Source organism: Macaca thibetana, chromosome 1 (assembly GCF_024542745.1).
Source record: "Macaca thibetana thibetana isolate TM-01 chromosome 1, ASM2454274v1, whole genome shotgun sequence".
In the NCBI taxonomy this organism is placed as follows: domain Eukaryota; kingdom Metazoa; phylum Chordata; class Mammalia; order Primates; family Cercopithecidae; genus Macaca; species Macaca thibetana.
Window position 1 is genome coordinate 17559322 of NC_065578.1, and position 17554 is coordinate 17576875.

At 42.0% G+C, this 17554-nt stretch overlaps 1 protein-coding gene and 1 pseudogene across 46 annotated transcripts in view; one reads left to right on the forward strand and one right to left on the reverse strand.

Moving 5' to 3' along the window:
* LOC126954288 (neuroblastoma breakpoint family member 3-like) overlaps positions 1-17554 on the forward strand; it is a 159572-nt gene that overhangs the window by 17361 nt on the left and 124657 nt on the right. For 34 of the 46 annotated variants that reach the window (XM_050789856.1, XM_050789943.1, XM_050789945.1 and 31 more), the window contains exons 1-5: positions 11976-12441; positions 14541-14643; positions 15475-15689; positions 16749-16821; positions 17282-17493. In XM_050789856.1, coding sequence (XP_050645813.1) covers positions 12207-12441; positions 14541-14643; positions 15475-15689; positions 16749-16821; positions 17282-17493 — 838 coding nt within the window. In that variant the 5' untranslated portion in view covers positions 11976-12206. Of the gene's footprint in view, positions 1-9521; positions 9729-10525; positions 10840-11975; positions 12442-14540; positions 14644-15474; positions 15690-16748; positions 16822-17281; positions 17494-17554 lie in introns of those variants that run through there. The other 12 variants (XM_050789874.1, XM_050789884.1, XM_050789887.1 and 9 more) reach the window with 8 other exon arrangements.
* On the reverse strand, positions 4050-4919 carry LOC126951238 (profilin-1-like; annotated as a pseudogene).

Genomic DNA, 17554 nt, shown 5'->3' on the forward strand with positions numbered 1-17554 from the left:
GCCTCCCGGGTTCCCGCCATTCTCCTGCCTCAGCCTCCCGAGTAGCTGGGACTACAGGCGCCGCCACCACGCCCGGCTAGTTTTTTGTATTTTTTAGTAGAGACGGGGTTTCACCGTGTTAGCCAGGATGGTCTCGATCTCCTGACCTCGTGATCCGCCCGTCTCGGCCTCCCAAAGTGCTGGGATTACAGGCTTGAGCCACCGCGCCCGGCCAATTTTATATATTATCAGGGCAAAAGAGAAAAACCGTATGATAACGTTATCATACACAGTAAAAGCATTTGGCAAAATGGAAAACTTTTTTCATGATTTTTATAAAAACAAACCCCAGAAAACTCTCAGCATGATAAAAACAGAAGGCAACACTTCCAACCCCATTAAGGATAGATTTGAAAAAATCTCACAGGTAACATTATATTAAATGGCATAAAATTGAATGCTTTTCTATTAAATCAGAGAAAAAAGTAGAATATCTGTTGGTACACTTTCAATTCAGCATGATACTAGAGATCTAAATGCACTAAGGTAAGACAAATAAAAGTATTGAAAAGATTGAAAAGAAAGAGTTGAAATAGTCTTTATTCACAGATAATGGCTGTGTATGTTAATAATCCTAGAAATCTACAAAAATCTACCAAAAGTAATTAGTGAGTTTGATAATGTTACAGAATATAAGCTCAATATAAGTAGTCTTGTGTATTTCTGTATATTAGCAACGAGCATTTGGAAAAGGAAGTAAAAAGCAGTGTCATTTAAAGTAACATCTAAATACATGTTTTCTTATAGATAAATTCAACAGGCTGGGTGCAGTGGCTCACACCTATAATCTTAGCACTTTGGGAGGCTGAGGTGGGCAGATCATGAGGTCAAGAGATTGAGACCACCATGCGTAACATGGTGAAACCCAGTCTCTACTAAAAATGCAAAAAATTAGCTGGGTGTGGTGGCATGTATCTGTAGTCCCAGCTACTCGGGAGGCTGAGACAGGAGGATCACTTGAACCTGGGAGGCAGAGGTTGCAGAGAGCCGAGATCGCATCACTCCACTCCAACCTGGGTAACAGAGCAAGATTCTGTCTCAAAAAAAAAAAAAAAAAAAAAAAAAAAAGAAAGAAAGAGAGAGGGAGGTAAGGAGGGAGGGAGAGAAGAAAGAAAGAAAATCAACAAAATTTATGTAAGGCCAGTACACCAAAAACTACAAAAAATTGCTTTAAGAAATTATGAAAGAACTAAATTAGTGGGGAGATAAACCTTGTCATGGATCAGAAGAGTTATGTTTAAAAAGTCAGCTTTTCATCAGTTGATTTCCAGATCCAATGCAATTCTAATAAAAATTCCAAGCAACATTGTGGTAGAAAATTACAAGTTGATTCTACTATTTATATGGTAATGTCAGTGATCAAGAATAATAAAGGAGCAATATTATAAGAGAATAATGGTGAATGAATTCACTACCTATTTCCAGAATTACTCTGCAGCTATGAAAATCATGTGTTTTGTTGGGAAAAAAATAGAATATATATCAGTGGAAGGGAAGATACTTCTGTATCTTCTATATGTGAGTATCAGAAATAGATACTCACATATATGTCTAATTAATGATTCTTAGGACATATGTATGTATACAAACGTGTGTGTGTATAGACACACACACATATACCTTTTTGAAGATTATCTATCATTATCTCCAAATAGGGAACATTAAGAGAACATAAAAGGAAACTACAATATAGGAGATATCATATTTATCTCCAACAAAGGGTTTTTTTAGAGTGTGTGTATATGTGTGTGTGTGTGTGTGTGTATGTATATAGCACTCTGATTAAAGGATAATGAAACAGTTTCTCTAAAGACTTGAATAGATACTTCTGAAAAGAAGATACATGAATGGTCAATTAGCATAGGAAAAGATGCTCTACTGTTTAGTCATCAGGGAGATCAATCAATACAACAATGAGATTCCAGTACATATCCATGAGAATGGCTAAAATTTAAAAGGCTGAAAGTAGCACATGTTGGTGAGGATATAAAGCACTTGCAAGTGTTATACTTGTAGGAGTGAAAAATGGTATGACTTCTTTGAAAGTCTAACAGTTTCTCAGAGGTTAAACATATACAACTCAGATGGACAGTCCTTCGATTCCTAGGAATTTACATACTATGTCTGCACAACGATCTGTGTGTGTTTCCAGACTAAACTGAGGGGCAGGCTGCTATGTCTGGTGGCCCAGGAAGGAGATGCAGATGAACTGGGGAGGAAGAGAGTTTTTACTTCTGCGACTGGTTACAGGGAAAAGGCCTGGAAATTATCACCACACCAACTCAGAATTACAAAGTTCTCCTGAGCTTATGTGCCTTCTAAGCTATATGTGTATATGGAAGTTGCATTCATCTAAATACATAAGTGATTAACTTCTTTTAATCTAGAACTAAGTTCTGAGTCCTGAAGACCTTCCTCTGGAGCCTCAGTCAGTTCACTTAATCTAAATGGGTCTAGGTGCTGGGGACCCTTATCTTGTCTTCTGCTAAATCACAGAGGTTTGGGGAGTTCCTTCAGACCTCCAATAAACTTGTTCGTGGAGGCCTGGGGAGTTTCTTCAGACCCCCAATAAAACTTGTTTAATGCCAAATGACTCCTTTAAAAGTGCCTTTGTAATTTTGTCATGCTTTAAGGCTCAGGAAAATCCTAGGCAAAACTCTTGGTGGGCTTTTGTTACATTCCAGCCTTTGTATAAGGGCACTGGCTTTTTGTTTGTTTGTTTGTTTCCTCTTAATATTTGATTGGACCACTCAGTTGGTACTGAAACAGTTGTCAGGAGGCCTGTGGTAGTGAGACCTGGCCTGCCATGTGTGGATGCTCATGGTAGTTTCTTCATACTAGCCCAAATGTGGAGGATAGAAATGTCCAATAACAGGTGAAAGGATAAACAAATATGGTATAGCCACACAAAGGAATACTACTTATCAATTACAAGGCATGAACTCTTGATGCAAATACTCATATGGATGGATTTTAAAATTACATTGATGCATGAAAGAAGGCAGACACAAAAGAACACAGGTATAATTTCATTTATAGAAAATGATTAAAAAGGAAATGGACCTGAAGTGGCAGCGGCTCCTTGGGGCCGAGGGTTGAAAGACTGATGAACTGCAAAGGGGTCCAAGAAACTTTGGTGTGTAGGGAAATTCCTCTATCTTGGTTGTGGCAGTAGTTCCATTAGTGTATGCATTTGTAAACATGCATTGAATTACACATTTTAAAGTGATGCAATCTGTTGTACCTAAATTATAACTTAATAACATTGATTTCATCATCTTAATTTCTCCATACTAGCAATTAGCAGCTAGAAAATGAAATGCAATAAAACATAATAGAGATTAATAGCCGGAATCATTACATGCTTAAGAATATATGCAGTGAAGCAGGTACAAGGCCCCTAAAAGCAATTGGTGAGAAAAATGAAAGAAGGCTAAATAGAGAAATATATGTCATTTTCATTGATTGGAAGATTCCATGTTGTTAGCGTATTACATCAACACAGTTCTGATTAATATTTCTAGTAGGAGATTTTAAGGAAATTTAAAAGCTAATTTCAAAATGTATTTGAAAATCAAAGAACCTAGAATAGGCAAGTTGGTCTTGAAGAAGCAATAAGTTGGAGGACTTACTCTGCTAGATTTCAAACCTGATATTAAAGCTACAGTAATTTTAAAACGGTAGTACTGGTGTAAGTATTCATAAATATATCAAAGTAAAAGAATACAGATTCAAACAATATGCCCACATATGAACAGTTATTTAATGAGTAGAATCTTTTTTATTCATAAAAACATCCCTCAAAACAAAAAAGTTTTCCAACCACACACAGGAGGAGTATGAGTAGGGGAAGGTGTCTGTCCATCTGTCCCTGGCCCCCAGCCCATGTGGTTTTGGCAGCAATGAGGGGTGTGGGGTAAGGGCTCCCGAAATTAAAATGGTGTATGTGTGTATGAGAAGGAAAGGGGGGCAAACTGTGGGGAGCAGTGGAGGGGAAGGAACAAAGGAGGTCAGTACTGGGAAGGCTGAAGGAGGGAGGACATTTCATAACATTTATTGTTGGTGAAACTGCCGTGGACACCTTCTTTGCCCATCAGCAGGCCTAGCGTCTTGGCAGTCATGGTGCCGGTGACATTGAAGGTGGAGGCTCCATCGATGCTCTTCGTTTGAAGATCCACGGTCAATTCCCCATCCTGCAGCAGTGAGTCCGGGACCACATTACATTTCTAGCCCCCAGTGTCAGCCCATTCACAAAAAAGCTTGACCGGTCTTTGCCAACCAGGACACCAAGCTCAGCTGACGTGATGTTCATAAAGGTTTTCCCTGGGATGGTGGCCCAGATGGAGGGCGAGTCCTTGTTGCGCACGATAGCCGCGTCCTAACAGGTCCGGTCCGCCAGGAGGCTGTGGATAGAGGCATCTGCCTGGCCGTTGTGCTGCTGGGGGGGCTCCTCTGGTCGCTGCTGCTGGGCCGCCTGGCCTGGCGGGCAGGGGAGGCGGAGAGCTCGGGGCAGGCGCTGCCCTCCTCACCATGGCTCTGCTAGCTGTGCAGCGGCCCTTGCACCGCCGTACATATATAATATATATATAATACATACTATACTTTAAGTTCTAGGGTACATGTGCACAATGTGCAGGTTTGTTACATAGGTGTACATGTGCCATGTTGGTTTGCTGCACCCATTAACTCGTCATTTACATTAGGTATTTCTCCTAATGCTATCCCTCCCCCAGCCCCCCACCCCAGGACAGGCCCTGGTGTGTGATGTTCCCCGCGCTGTGTCCAGGTGTTCTCATTGTTCGGTTCCCACCCGTGAGTGACAATGTGGTCGCACCGCCACTTCTGAATGTTTTAAAAACAAAGTCGCCAATGCCCTTCATTGGGGAAATGAAAGACTTTTAAGTAAATCGATTATGAGTGAAATAATATTTGTTGTTTTAAAAAGTTAATATTAACAACCACTCTCCATCATACTTTGAAATTAACTTAACATGTGAAAATTCAAATTAGAAACCTTGTAAAGGAAAATGAGAAATAGTTTCATGAACTTGAGATAGGAAAATATTTCTTAGACTAGATACTGTAGCACTCACCGCAATAAGAAATCAAGTGAATTGCACTTCATTTTTAAAAACCTTCTGCTTATTATGTTGTTAACAACTTAAAAGCTATCTGTAGACCAGAAATAGCAAATAATTATAATATAGCAAAAAATATGTATATTTGAATGGTCGCATTCAAAATATATAAAGAACTCCTATAGATTACAAAGAAAATGACAAACACCCCAGTAATAAATGAACATAAAAATCTGAGAAGATATTTCCCATAAGAAGATGTCTAACTGAACATTAAGCGTGAGAAAACCAACATAGGATATCACTACACACCTGGTAGAATGGCTATAATTTGAAAGACCAAAAATATTAAGTGTGTGGGAATGTAGAGCAACTGGAAATGGCCTACATCTTTCATAGCAATGTAAAGTAATACAATTACTTTGCAATAGTCTGGGTCAATTTTCTTCCCATTCACCAAGCAACTCCATCCCCAGCTATAGATACCCAGGAAAATAAGTACGTATCTTCACAGAAATAATTGTATGAGAATATTCATAGTTACTTATACACAGTAGCCAACAACTAAACCTGTCACCCATCAGAAAAATGGATATCAAATTGTGTGATAATCATGCAATCAATAGGATATAACTTGGCCAAAACAAAATGAAACAAGGGAAAAACACAAAGAAATTAGTGTCATATATAACCACCTGAGTAGGAGAAGTGAAAACAAGAGAACCTACTAAATGATTACATTTGTTTATTTTTTTGAGTTGGAGTCTCACTCTGTCCCCCAGGCTGGAGTGCAGTGGCACGATCTCGGCCTCTGACTCCCGGGTTCAAGAAATGTTCCCTGCCTCAGCCTCCCAAGTATCTGTGATTAGAGGCACCTGCCAGCGCGTCTGGCTAATTTTTGTATTTTCAGTAGAGACAGGGTTTTGCCATGTTGGCCAGGCTGGTCTTGAACTCCTGACCTCAGGTGATCTGCCCACCTCAGCCTTGCAGTCCTGGGATTACAGGCATGAGGCACCAGGCCCAGCCAAAATGATTCCATTTTTTTGAAGCACATGATCAAGCAAAATTAATCTGTGGTGGCTGCTCTAGTTTAAATATTAGTCCCCTCCAAATCACATGTTTAAATGTGGTCCCCAGTGTTGGAGGTGGGGGTTAATGGTAGGTGTTTGGGTCATAGGAGCGGATCCGTCATGACTAGATTAATCCCCGCCCTGGGAGAAGGTAGTGAGTGAATTCTCTCTTAGCTCCTGTAGGAGCTGGTTATTAAAAAGTGCCTCTCACCTTTACTTGCTGTCTTTTGCTTCCTCTCTCACCATATGATCTCTGCACACTCTGGTTGCTTTTCACCTGCTGCTGCAAGTGGAAGCAGCCTCAGGCCCTCATGAGGAGCAGATGCGGGTGCCATGCTTCTTGTGCAGCCTGCAGAACTATGAACAAAATGCACCTCTTTTGTTTATAAATTACCCAGCCTCTGGTATTCCTTTCTAGCAGGACAAAGAGACTAAGGCAGTGACAACATCCAGAATATATTCTTCATTTGGGGGATGAGTATTGACTGGCAAGGACCACATCAGAACTTTGTGGCATGGAGGAAAATGTTCTCTGTCTTTAACTGGGTGTTATTATACAATGTATAATTATATTAAAATGTGTTAAGCTGTACTTTTAGGTTTTTTGCAGGATACTCTATGCAAATTATACCTCAGTGAAGAACTGTTAGCATACAACAAAGAGAGAGAGAGAAACACTCAAAAATTGAAAATTGACAGAAAATAGGTAACAAATATTTAGCCTAGAAATAAGAGGGAGCCATTGAGAAGAAACCAAAAGCAATGGAATAGAACAAAGATTAAGAAAAAGTATAATACAAAAGAGTTTTAAATTTCAAAGTTTGAAATGATATTAAAGTGGCACACTCTTTCCTTGGGAAAATCAAGTGAGAACCATAAACTCTGAGACGAATTCCAGCAAAGGTATGTAAATCAGTTTGATCTAATGGTACAAGATTAGCTTTGAAGGCCAAAAGGAACTGGTTTCTAATTCTTATTCCTCTCCTCACTACTTTTGTGACCTAGGGAAATTTTCCAATCTTTCTGAGTTTGTTTTTTCATCAGGAACAGGATAATACCTAAGTGACAGGCTAGTTCATAGATTTAAATATGATCACATGGCAGCGGACATGAACCATAATTAATTGTTAAGAATATATTTACACTGAACTCTCCTTTATCCATGTGAAAATTGTAGACAAACAACAATTGACAAAGAATAGACAGAATGTTCTAAGATAAATATTATTCCTTTGTTTCTGGAAAGAAGTCACACATACAGTAAAAATAATTAGAGAGGACCTAGTTCATATTGAACAATCTTCCCCAAACCCTGAAACAGGTCTACTTTCTAACACCAGAGATGTCTTGACTGAGTCCAACCCCTGCAATCTCCTCTGTCTGGAATAGACAGAGGAAGTTTGCTCTAGCCTTAGAACAGCATGGGCTGGCAAGCATTCTCAGAGAGGCTCTCAGCTTCAACTCTAAAGGGCCTGAGGAATATGTGCAAGTGGGTCGGGTTAAGGCCAAGCTGAACCACAGACCAGGGCTCTTACCAGCGCCAAAGTCAGTGGAAGGATATGAGTCCCCAGAGCTCTGTTACAGGCCATGGATGCTGCATGGAGGGGTGGTGAGCCTATGAATAACAATCAGGAGAAACATCGGTAATGGACAGGAGGCATAAATAAACCATGTCCACCCTCCTCTACAACCCAGGAAAGTTCTCCTTCAAAAAACGATGTCTTGAAGAAAACAAGTACAAATCTTTGTGACTTTGGATTAGACATTTTTTAAGTAGGCACAAACAATCCAAAAATAGATGGAGAAATGGACTCCATTAAAATAAAAACTTATATGCTTCCAAGGACAGTGTCAAGGAAGTGAAAAGATAATCCACATAATGGGAGAACTATTTCCAAATTATATATTTGACATAGGTCTAGTACCTAGAGTATATAAGGAATTCATATAACTGAGCAAAAAACGACAACCAACCAAATTTAACAATGGGAAGAAAGCTGTGAGTAGAGGTTTCTCTAAGGAAACACACAAATGGCCAAGAAGCACATGCTAAGATGTTCAATGTTTTTCATCATTAGGAAAATGTAAATTTAAACCAAAATGAGATACCACTTCACACCCAGTACTATGACTTAAGAAAAAAATAGACAATATATGTTTGGAAAGTTATGGAGAATATGGAATTCTCATATGTTACTGTTGGGAATGTAAAATGGCATAGCTACTGAATTTGGTGAACAGTGTGTGAGTTCCTCAAAAAGTTTAACAATAAAAAAAAAGTTAAACATAAGGTGACATATGATGCAGCAGTTGCACTCCTAGGCTTATAACCAAGAAAATGAAAAACAGGTGTTCACTCAAAAACTTGTACAAAGCTGTTCATAGCAGCATTATTCTTAATAGTTAAAAAGTGGAAACATCTTAAACCACCATCAGTTGATGAATAAACAAAATGTGGTGTAACCATATAGTGGCATATTATTGGGCCATAAAAGTTCATGTACTGATGCAGGTTACGAAGGATGAAACTTGAGAACAGTATGCTAAGAAACAGATGGAAAATGCCACAGTTTGTTATTCCAGAGGAAGTGCCCAGAACAAGTACATCTCTATCTAGAGAAAGTAGATTAGTGGTTGTCAGAGACAGCAAGAAGGGGGGAATTGAAGAGTGACTGCCCGTAGGTACAGGCATGCTTTTTGGCATTATGAAAATATTCTGGAATGAGGTAGTGGTGATGGTTGTGAAACTTTTGGAATATGGTAAAAGACTGAAATGTGTGGTTAAAATGGTGAATTTTGTGATATATGAATTATACTATAGAAATAATGATAACAGTAATAAAGCAAAGTGTCTTTCCACATCTCCATGTCCTGTATTTTCATTAAAAAAAAAAAAAAAAGGAAAAAAAAAACATTTCAGGCCAGGCTCAGTGGCTCACTCCTGTAATCCCAGCACTTTTGGAGGCCTAGGTGGGAGGATCGCTTGAGGCCAGAAGTTCAAAACCAGCCTGAGCAACATAGCAAGACCTTGTCTCTATGAGAAATAAAAAATTAGCCAGAAATGGTGATGTGCGCCTAGAGTTCCAACTACTTGGAAAGCTGAGGTAGGAAGATCGCTTGAGCCCAGGATTTCAAGGTTGCAGTGATCTATAATCACCGGTGCACTCCAGCCTGGGTGATAGAGCAAGACTCTGTCTCAAAAAGGAAAAAAAAAAAAAAAAAAAAAAAGGATCTCACTTTAATAGTAAGTGACCAGAATGTGATGCTGGCAGCATGTTGTGAGGAAATGTATTAGATGAAAGAAGTTAAATTCCAGAAGTTTTCCTTGTTTCAGAAATGAGGTATGAGGGAGCAAAACATGTACCTGGAAGGAACTGACCCAGCTGGATTGGAAAATGTGAGAAGGGGGTGGGGAAGAGGCTGCTCCACCCGAGATCTGGCTCCAGGACTTACAGCAAGGGGAACTTGGACAAGTTACAGACTCTCTGTGCCTCAGTTTCTTCATCAGCAAAACACAAAGAATCATCCCATCAACTGTAAGGTCAGTGCTATCAGTGGGTCCCCAAATTGAGTGCACAAATCTAAGGTTTGTGCTTCAACTTCAAAAACTCAAACTAATAAGAAACTTGGCCTTATGAGAAATCATAAGTATTTTTCTATTTCCATGAGAATTTAATCTCAAAACAGGAATCAGAAAAATATTAAGTCCAAGGCATAACACCTAAACCATTGCTCATATTTATTCTTTCTAAATAGAACAAAGTGTAAAATCGTCTCCATAAAACATACACTGTGGTTATAAAAAGGCAAAAGTCTTAGTGAGAATCATTGGTATTCCATAGAAGAGTGAATTAAACACAGCCAAGGGAGGACCCAAGTCTCATACTTCTCTTGTATATTCCAAAGTTTCAGGGAAATTCCACGTGATAGAGGTTATTTCCCATAATGTTAAAGCAAGGTTTCAGACACTTGAGAATTTTGGTCCCAGTACTCTAGGAGGGCACACCTCTGTCCTGGAAAATAATCCAGGTATGTATATTCTTCCTGTGACTCATTCTGGTCATTCTTCCAGCATCACAAAAACCAACAAATGGAAATATGTCCACATACATGCTTTGCTATCCCTCTTCTTCAGGTTTCTTACCTGTTACATATGGATAATAGCATTACCTTAAGGATTATGGTGAAGATACAACATCCAAATATGAGCACAGTTTTGAGCAAAATGCCTTGTACAAATTCATCAGTGAATATCTACTAATTATGTGAATATTTACTGAATTATATGGATCCTAGGAATAATGACTGAATAATGACTGTGATTGCTTTTATTGGCAGTGCTGAAAACTCATCCCTGTGTGACCTCAAGTAAGCCATGTAACTTTGTGAACCTGCAGTTTTATCATTTTTAAAATGAAGAAACTTGACAGATTTTCATCATGACACAGAACGTCAGGTCTCCCAGACCCCGGAAAATACATTTACTTAAAGCTGTTGATACATCTCAAAGCAGTATCCTTACAGTGTCATTGGAGGACAGTGCGGGCTGCAGTGAGGCACCCCTTCAAATGGGATTGATCCAGTCCTCGTTCCTTCACTTCCACATGAATGCTGAGCGGCCCAGGATCACACCCAGTGCACCCACAACTCAGGCAAGTCCAGCAGCCAATCCTAGGAGACCTGGGCTACAGAACAGTCTCCCAAGTTCCAGGCTCACAAAACCTCGGTGGGGATGGAAGCTGAGAAAGTGAGGAGGTGGCTCAGGGGATTGCTCTTTCCTACTCATTCCTCTCATCTCACACTCACCTTCTGCTGCACCACTGAGGATCACCAGCCAACCCTGACCATAACCTTGACCTTGCCATGTTCTGTTAGTGAAATGAAACCAAAAATGAATGATGTTAGTCCAACTCAACAAAATATATATCAAAACATATTCCATAAGAGCCGCTCATGGCCCTGTTCTTTCCAGTATATGGGAAAACAAAAGGGAAACAACCAAATAGCATCAGGTTTATGAAACTTCCTAAGATAGACGGTCATACATGTTTTCAGGAGATCTCTATATACATGAGTTTGATCACTTGATCCTTGAAAAGAGCTCTTGAGGCACTAGAATGACATCCACAATTGACAAGTATGAAATGTGGTGCTCAGTGCCGTGAAAATACAAATCAACCCACATAGAGGAAGAGCTTTGGACATAGGGATGTCAAACTGGTCTAGAGTGTAGTGAAAGCCAAGATGCTTTTCTTACTGGTGCCCCAGTAAGAAAAAAGAAATCAACATAACAATGAGACGCAGCAAGAATAATACTGAGACAGGAAAGAAAACATTTTTTAAAAATGAATTATTCATTCACTTTCTAGTGGATACAGAAAAAACTGCAGAAGATGCAGAGAATATCAGTGCAGGCTAAAAGTTTCATATCTTACACTTGCAGAAAAGGCTTAAGATCTGTTTTAACTGGGAGCAGGTGGGGTGACTTCATGACTGCCATTAAGAAAATATAACCTGTTGGGAAACGGTTTCTGACTTGATGATGTTGTACAGACAAGAGATAAACAGTGAGGAATGTGCTTAGATGTATTGGGAAAGAGATGAGTCTGTGGCATTGTCACAAAGGTACGTGAATATTGAGAGTGAATGCTGAAGGAATGAGCCCATTGGTGGTGACCCTCAGGTGAGACCAGGGTGCCTGTGTTTCAGCCAAGCCGGGGCAATTGGAACGCAGGCTCCTAAGATTCCATGACACCCCCACCTTCTAATTCTGTTATTGCAACTGCAGACCGTTACCTGGCACGCTGGCCACAATCTTCCTCACTCTTGTGAGACTCTGAGCCACTGGCAGTGCCTTAGCTCTGAACTCAGACACCTCGAACCTTGTCTTTGTGGTTAAGGATCCTAAAGTGCTGTGGGGACTGATCTCGTTTTTCTCAACAGTAAGTTAAGAATTTCGGTTACTGACATCCCTCAGTCCTGATTCAACCTATTTGATTTCACCGGTTTGTAACCCATCATGTGTTTGGGTTTCTTCTCCCCAGTTCCTGACTCCACGTCTTCTGCCACACACGTCAGCATGGTGGTATTTGCGGGCCCTTGGTCCAGTAAGAAATCAGAGATGAACACTCTAGAAATCCACGAGAAATTGCGCCCCCAGCGGACAGAGAACAAACATCAGTTCATAAACAACAAAGAGAAATTACTTGTAACTCAAGTGGCCTACTTTCTGGCCAAGGGGCAGAACAGTTACAGTAAGTTCCATAGGCTCACCATCAGAAAAGTGGTGAATGATGTCCTGTCTTCTCTCTGAGAAACTGAATTCTCTCTCCATCAAAAATAATTTAATCCTTCCCTTACTTCTAGGAAAATAGAAATGGGTATTTTCATATTTTGTTAATGTTAGAAGACAGAGGTACCAAAGTATTTTGAAACTTTCCCTGTTTGCAGTCAGGTGGGGATGGACCTAGAGGTAGAATAGCAGTTATTGATTTTGGACACAGGCACGGAACCACCTGTTTTCTCCAAGAGGCTAAATCATGTTTTCAAGAATCCTCTCTGTACCATATAAGATCCGGCAGAAAAATAACATCTAGTCTGTTGTTCTAAATGTCTGGGACTAGTGAACTTTTATTCAGTTCAAGCTTCTGTTGAGGCCCAATAGGCAAAGCTCTGTTCTAGGGACCTGAGGGAAATTTGGTGATAGTACACAGTACCCGCTATGTGGGGCCTCAAGAGGAGTCTGCTCCTAATAGAACCTGTGGTATCTATAACCGACAGCATCAAGAGCAGGGAGTAGGGGCCGTGCAAGGTGGCCCAGTCCTGTAATCCCAGCACTTTGGGAGGCTGAGGCGGGTGGATCACGAGGTCAGGAGTTTGAGATCAGCCTGGGCAACATGCAGAAACCCCGTCTTTACTAAAATTGCAAAAATTACGTGGACATGGTGGTGGGCACCTGTAATTCTAGCTACTCGGGAGGCTGAGGCAGGAGAATCCTTTGAACCTAGGAGACAGAGGTTGCAGTGAGCCAAGATCACGCCATTGCACTCCAGCCTGGGTGACAGGGCAAGACTCGTCAAAAAAAAAAAAAATAAAATAAAAAATTAAAGAAAAGAAAAGAAAAAGCAGAGAGTACCCTAGTGAGAGGGAAGTCCTGCTTCCTCAGGCACAGGCTTTTGTTCCTAAAGAGGAAGAAAGATCGCACCCCAGGATGTGTGGAAGTAGTAGTGCAGTGTGCAGAGCAGGAACCCTGAATCTGTCTCCTGGGCTGCATGCAACTTGCTTGTCCTGGTCTGTCCCTCAGTTTCCTCATCTGTTCATAGGGTGCTACAGTAATACCTACCTCTGTAAATTGCTGCAATGAGTTACATGAGTTATTTCTTGTCAATCTCCTGGATCATTTATTGGCACAGAGTAAACACTATCTATTAGTTCTTCATTCTACTGTTTATAAATTAACAGCAACTTTGTTAGTATTAGGGCATATTTCCTTCATAGTCTTGTGGTCTTATGTCTCATACTTTATGTTTCTGTTATGATTCTTAAAATCTTATCTGCAGATATGATTTAAAAATCAAAGATTTTTAAGATCTTTTTTTTTTTTTTTTTTTTTTTGAGATGGAGTCTGGCTCTGTCACCCAGGCTGGAGTGCAGTGGCGCGATCTCGGCTCACTGCAAGCTCCGCCTCCTGGGTTTACGCCATTCTCCTGCCTCAGCCTCCCGAGTAGCTGGGACTACAGGCGCCCGCCACTTCGCCCGGCTAGTTTTTTGTATTTTTTAGTAGAGACAGGGTTTCACCGTGTTAGCCAGGATGGTCTCGATCCCCTGACCTCGTGATCCGCCCGTCTCGGCCTCCCAAAGTGCTGGGATTACAGGCTTGAGCCACCGCGCCCGGCCGATTTTTAAGATCTTTGACATATTTGTCCTTGTAATTCCCAAATGGAAACCATCAGTCCCATAGTCCTAGGGGCCTTCCCAACTGTCCAAGAAATCTCTACTTCATGCCCCAGTGCAGTGTTTTGGAGGAGAGGCTGCAAGGCTTGTGGAAGTGGCCCCGCATGCAGAGTCACACCTCAGGAGCTGTGAATTCTGACTCCACTTTATTGTGATTGAATCATCTTGTCAACTTCCTTGATGTGCCCTTGAGTTTCGGTTTGTTTGTCTCTAAATTTTGGAGGATGAGATGCCAGAAAGTCAGGAGACTGAAGAGTAAAGGGGTGGAAATCCCTGCCTAGAGAGCCTGGTACTGGGGTCAGTTATGTCCTTGGGACGGACCTGGCTCCTGCCCTGTAGGCAGTGACCACCGCTGTGTGTCCAGCTTTTCACTGAGGCCGATGTGTCTGTGTTTTCTCAGACTATGAAGAGTGCAAAGACCTCCTAAAATCTATGCTGCGGGATGAGCTTCAGTTGAAGGAGGAGAAGCTTGCAGAGCAGCTCGGGCAAGCTGAAGAGCTCAGGTGAGGGGGCCCTATGCAGGCAGATGGGCAGGTGTGTAAATCTCTGAAGTACAGCCGCTCGGCGGGGTGAAGTAAGAGCTAATCTGGGTCTGGGGAAGGGCAGGAATTGCCATGGCAGGCTCACAACACACAAAGATTTATGAAACAGAGAACAAGGATAATAATAAGTTATGGGTTGCAGTTGTTTCTCAGAGGCATGATTTCTCGTTTTGAAATAAGTAATTGTTGAGGTGAGATTTGCATAACACAAAATTAACTAAAGGAGTGGGAACCAGTCAAGAGCATTCAGTGTACTCAAAATGGTGCGCCATCACCACCCCACTTACCCATAGTCGGAATCACCTCCTGACTGACTGCGGCTTCTCATCCTTTCGGTCAATCAGTGTTGCCTTCTGGAGCCTGTCATTCTTTTCTTCTTTCATCTTTTTGACTGGTCCCCTCTGCAGGGGGCCTCATTTCTGTCCATGGCTTTGCATCTAGAGACTGCGAGATGCACTATATGTATTTTCACATGGAAATGTCCATGGCCAGAGTGAGGAACTGAAAGGATGAATGTCTTTTTGAAAGTGAATAAGGAAGACACCTACTTTTGTTTAGAGAAGGGAAAGATGAATGGAACATTGTCAAGGATCTTACAGGAGCCCTCTCTGATATAGAGGAAGCCTGTAAACCATGTTTTGTTCTTTCTCTTGGCCACAGACATTTGAAATATTTGCTGACCTTCTCCTTGGAGGTCTCATGGAGGACATTGTCTCAGAAATCTCTGTCGCAATATTGGAACTGATCACTCACCCTTTCCACTGTTCAATTTTCTCTACTATCTCACCTTAGGCAATATAAAGTCCTAGTTCAGTCTCAGGAACGAGAACTGAGCCAGTTAAGGGAGAAGTTGCGGGAAGGGAGAGATGCGTCCCGCGCATTGAATCAGCATCTCCAGGCCCTCCTCACTCCGGATGAGCCGCCCAACTCCCAGGGGAGGGACCTCCAAGAAGAGCTGGTCAAGGGCTGTAGGCTGGCACAGCACCTCGTCCAAAAGCTCACCCCAGGTAAGGTTTCCATAGGACCTGATGACCCAGAACCCCAGGCTTATGAGAGACTCCAGACCTCCATAGTTTCACAATGACAGTGGTATCGGTGGTGTTTTTTTCCACTAAACATATGTGGCCATGACATGACCAGGACTTCCTGGGTGAGATCAGAGATGGGAAACCCTGCAACCCATGGGGTTGGAGGTCACAGTATTGGGAATGTCCCTCCTTCCTTGATGGAAGATGGTCTTTGGAGCCAGAGGCAACATCTCTCTAGTTGTAAAGGAGAGGAAGGAGGCTGTGACAGGAGGGTGCTTGTTAGAGTGAAAAGAGCTCTGGACTAAGAATGAAGGTTCCCAGGCTGTCTCTTTGGCAATGTTCTTAGTAAGTGTCGGTGAGTGAGTGATTTTTCCCTCGTGAGATTCTCTCTCTCCATCTGCAAAGGCAGGCAAATTGTCTCTTGCAAGGTTCTGAAGCATCCAAATGTGGCAACACTTACGACTGCTTTTGAAAATGAGATAAAGCCCTTCGCCGTGTGGTGTTGGGGAAGGCACTTGACGTGGGAGCATTTGGTTGTAGGAGGTGCTTCAGACTGGAGCACTCCCCATGGAGAGCATGTCCCTGAATAACACAGGAGAAGCCACATGGAGGGCCTGTGAAGTCTCCTGATACATAGAGGACTGTGGGGCCAGTTTGTCCGCTCCTGAGAGAAAGAATTAGGTTCGAAATGCGAACTATGACAGGACACCAAGCCTGTGCCTGGGAATCAGATTTGTGGTGGGATGATGGAGACAGCTGCCAAAGTCCTGAGAGAGACTGTGCAAGTCCCCAGTGATATAGGCAACAAAGGGTCTTTTCAATATTTGGCCACATCTTGATGGTGGCCCTCCAGAGCAGAAATGCATTGCCTGATGGAACAAGAAACCATGCCAGGGCATTTTGTTAAAGTAAAACCTGAGGGCTTTCAGTTGAATGGTGACCCATGCCTAGATGTTCATGTCTCTGTGCACATTGGGCTGACTGTGCTTCTAGAGTGTGAAGTGGGAAATATCTGAATGAACACTTCTGTATTTACAGAAAATGATGAAGATAACGATGAAGATGTTAAAGTTGAGGAGGCTGAGAAAGTACAGGAGTCGTGTGCCCCCAGGTAACCCTGAATAATCAGGAGCAAGTAATAGATTTTGACATATGTAAAAGGTCTAAGAGGCACACCCTCTCTGGCATCTATGATGAGCCAAAAGCCTGCATTCCCTTGGCCACAGTGTGTGAAATTCAACCCAACTTAGACACAGGGTGTGGCAGCTGTTGTGTTTCTCTGTGTGTGGCGAGTGTGATGTCTGTACTGTACAGGGAGAGCTGAGTCTTCTTCTTTCTCAGCTCCTATCTGTCCAGTGCAATGAACACCAGTTGCCCTCTTCCTCTCTGTCTCCCGTGGCTGCCGTGCTGTGTTGCAGAGAGAAGAGGATTGCCTGTTCCCTCTTAAAGGGAGCCTCCTGTTTGCTTTCTGTGACCACTCTCCTAATGCCTCCTGTCAAAACCGGCTAGGTCTCCCTGGGGTCCAATCCCTCTGTGTTTAATCTTCTGGCATCTCTATCTCACCTCATCAGGGAGGTGCGGAAGGCTGAAGAAAAGGAGATCCCTGAGGACTCAGTGGAGGAATGTGCCGTCACTTGTTCAAATATCTATGGCCCTTCTGAGTCCAACCAGCCTCACAAGAACTCCAAAATCACATTTGAGGAAGACCAAGTGGACTCGACTCTGCTTATAGACCGTGGATCGTCTCCAGATGGATGGCAGGATGCTCTAAACCTTGTCCCAGGTAGCCTCTATTTTCCTTGCATCTCATACCTCTGTCTAGACTACGGAAGATCCATTCTGAG